The sequence below is a fragment of the Macrobrachium nipponense genome, chromosome 3 (genome assembly GCF_015104395.2).
Source record: "Macrobrachium nipponense isolate FS-2020 chromosome 3, ASM1510439v2, whole genome shotgun sequence".
Classification (NCBI taxonomy): Eukaryota; Metazoa; Arthropoda; class Malacostraca; order Decapoda; family Palaemonidae; genus Macrobrachium; species Macrobrachium nipponense.
In genome coordinates, this window is record NC_087202.1 from 117,095,805 (window position 1) to 117,099,162 (window position 3,358).

The window sequence follows — 3,358 nt, forward strand, 5'->3', positions numbered from 1 at the left end:
CGCTTTTATAACTGCAGTTGAACGAAGTTATGAGTGATGAGTTTACTTTTGGGACAGACTAGTGAACACAATCGTTACCCTGATAGTACCTTATCCGTGACTACTGAACCATCATATTTCGCTAAAGTATGTCTTCCTCTGCTTTCATCATTCTTCCTCGTTATACTGCTCGAGGTTTCCTAAATAATCCGGCAAAAGTCCATGAGATCATCATCATCATCATTATCATCAGTAATTTGATGATCCATCATGTCATCATCATCTCGGGTAATGAAACGCTCAGTAAGGATGCTTTCGTATCTGTCATTTTTATGAGTAGATGTCAAGAAACAATCAATTATACACCCTCGGGAGAGCAACACTTAACAGCTGTCATGGCAATTAACATCATCACCGGCCGCATCTGATCAATCACTTGACGATCGCTGTTTTGCAGACCCGAGCTCCAAAACAGCGATCGAAACAACACTTCTCGTTGGAGGAGCAACCGGCGTCGTTGGCACAACGAGTGGTCTTGGTCGTTTGCACCAGGTACGAAAGGCGTATGCACACATCCTCTTTCTCCGGACAGAATCCTGCGTGCTCTGCGGCGGGAGAAATGCACAGATGTAAAAAATTTGGACATTTAATTTTTCCGGACTTCCACTGAACTCAAGGCATAGATGCACTTTTCTCAGATAGGAAAATAAAGAGAAGCTCAATTATACACTTTTCTCCTGTGTGTCAGGTATACTGTGCTATGCTATAAATCATTCGTTCAGTTACCCTAATGACTGACTACTCCAGCCACATACAAAGAAACAGTGGGCGTTGTTGCTTATCGAGACACTCGTGCGATCTTTCTTTCACTGACCATAATTGCTCAATTACTATCTCAATTTTCTCTCCATCCACAATTAAAGAATAAAGACGGGTTGAATAAAACAGATCGGACTTGACCCTCAGCCGAAGGCATAGCGCTATAAATAAGTTCTACTAAAACTTATTGACCTTCACAGTGAATTATATACTAGAGTATCAATCGCCTAGCGGGTCAAACACTCGTATGGAAAAGGTTGTCTCCTTCAAAAAATTGATCTTAAACAGACAAAACTTCAGCTAAGAAGCGAAGCAAAGCCCTATCGTCTAAAAACAGCGCATATTTTAGACCAACATTTATGCATACATATATACTCAGCAAGCAAATGGTCATTTCTAGAGGTTAAAACTCGCACGGTGGCGAGAGAGATCAAGAGGAAAGGAGAGAGAGAGAGAGAGAGAGAGAGAGAGAGAGAGAGAGAGAGAGAGGCGAACCTTCTTCTTCAGTCTGTGGGCAGCAATAAAAAGATCCCTCTCCATCTAGACACAAGTAAGGGCAAGTTTCCATGTCGACCGAATTACTGGTAAAGATGTCGATGGTCACCGACTGGTTGTAATTTTTCTCTGCGTAAGATGTGGCTCCTATCCTCTGGTTGAAATTGTTTTGTCTGAAATGTTCAAGAGGGGAGCACTTAGATTATACCTTGTCTGCGTGTATGGAAATGACTCTGACTGAAGGCTTGGTATTATGTATCGAAATGATTTTCAGCTCTTGGTCATATGTACAGGGATGACAGCTAAGACTTGGCAACTTGTATTCAGATTACGCTGAAGACTTAGTTACTTGTATTCAGAATACGTTTAAGGTTTATTGACATCCATTCAAATGACGAATGAAGAATGCAACTAACGTTTGAATAAAGTATTTTGAATGTCACAGAGAGTATTGCTCGTTTTTTTTCCTCTAAAAATCGGGTGTTAACGTTACATTCAAATCTGTTATCAGTGCTGAAAGGACGAAAATAAAATCTGCACATACGCAGAACATTAAATCGTCGAACAGAAAGTAAGATTAGATTCTTGACACAACATAATCTGAAGTTACTTACGCCGATCCTTGGAAGTAGGAATCTTCTGGCAAAAATGGCGGTGGGTAAAGAAGAAGTCCATCTATGACGAACATGGATTTCTCAACACAGTCTCCGGGAGCCACAGCAACACACACCGCTGTCGCTATGAACAGGGCTCTGCTCGCAAGAAAGAGATGGCAAATGGGATATTGAATAAAGAGATGAGTCAAATGTTTCAAAATCAGTCACCCTCACCCCACCATACCAAAACCAAACCCGCCACCATCAACCCAACCCGCCACCCTCCACCCCCAAAAAAGAAAACCTTTTTTGCAGCTTGGAGAAGAACAACTATAACGACGACAACAAGAGAAAGTTTGATAACTTAGCTACAAAGAAGTCATTATTTATCTTTGATAAATAAGGGTTTTGCAGATGTACGCAATCTTTAAACACGATTGTTTACCTTTATCTCCTGCCCGTTTTCGCGACGAAGTCTGAAAAAAATTGCCCATTCTGGTTTCGAGAGCATTATGCTGCTTTCTTCCTTTGCGAATATTAAAATCTATATATTATATATATTGGAACAAATACTGTGCTTATCATAGTTTGATGACTACCGTGAACGCCACACCAGAAATGGAAAAAAAATGAGTAAAGTTATGAAAAGGCAAGCGCATAAAACTTGCGAGCTACTAACAAACGAATGTCCCTCTAATGCAAATTACAAGGTGTAACTTACCTGCAGAGCAAAGTGGCACTTTGCCCCATTCCTGCGAAATCTGACTGGAAATACGAATAACAGGCTAAGGACGTGCAGAGATAAACTGCAGGTGGCTCGCTTCGCAGTTTTTTCTAGTTCCGACTAGACGCAACATCCTTTGATTTTTTTCTTCTTCTTCGTCACCTTTTCGAGAGATCGGTGCCAATTAAGAGAGAGAGAGAGAGAGAGAGAGAGAGAGAGAGAGAGAGAGATCACTGTTGAGGTTACATAAGGACGGCGACTATGATCCTTGTTTGGGCTAAGAAATCAAAACAAGGTTTAACTTTTCTTACGGGCACATTTCAGATTTTACGTAAGCATGCGTGAACTTCCATGCTCAAAGGTGAATGTGTTGATATGTACGCGTCACTAGGAGGATCGAGCAGGTGCTCGAAAGCTCTCGTTTTTCCTATATTTTTTATGTCTATTGACACTTACACCATCAAGGATTTATTATTATATTTCCAATATAGAGAAGCCATCATGATTTCTTCCTGTCTGAAATTATGTACTTTTCTCAAAGAAGTTTTGTTTTATGTTTTTAAAACTTACGACATAGTGAATATGCACTCTTTTATGATATCCTTATTCAACTCATTTCTTACGGATAGCTCTCTCAATATCTCCTCTCCCGATCAAGCCCCTAGGGCGTCCCCCCCCCCCTCAGACCACATTCGGCTAAAACGCACTCGTGTGTTTGTTAGGCCACCTGATGCTAATTCAGGGT

At 40.9% G+C, this 3,358-nt stretch overlaps 1 protein-coding gene across 1 annotated transcript; it reads right to left on the reverse strand.

Moving 5' to 3' along the window:
* Positions 1–283: 283 nt before the first annotated feature.
* On the reverse strand, positions 284–2,769 carry LOC135221995 (uncharacterized). Its single transcript, XM_064260103.1, has 4 exons — positions 2,611–2,769; positions 1,908–2,045; positions 1,294–1,466; positions 284–584 (listed from the first exon to the last, which is right to left on the reverse strand). The coding sequence occupies exons 1-4, from the start codon at positions 2,637–2,639 to the stop codon at positions 412–414; spliced, it is 513 nt and encodes a 170-aa protein (XP_064116173.1). The 5' UTR covers positions 2,640–2,769; the 3' UTR covers positions 284–411.
* Between the last annotated feature and the right edge of the window lie 589 nt (positions 2,770–3,358).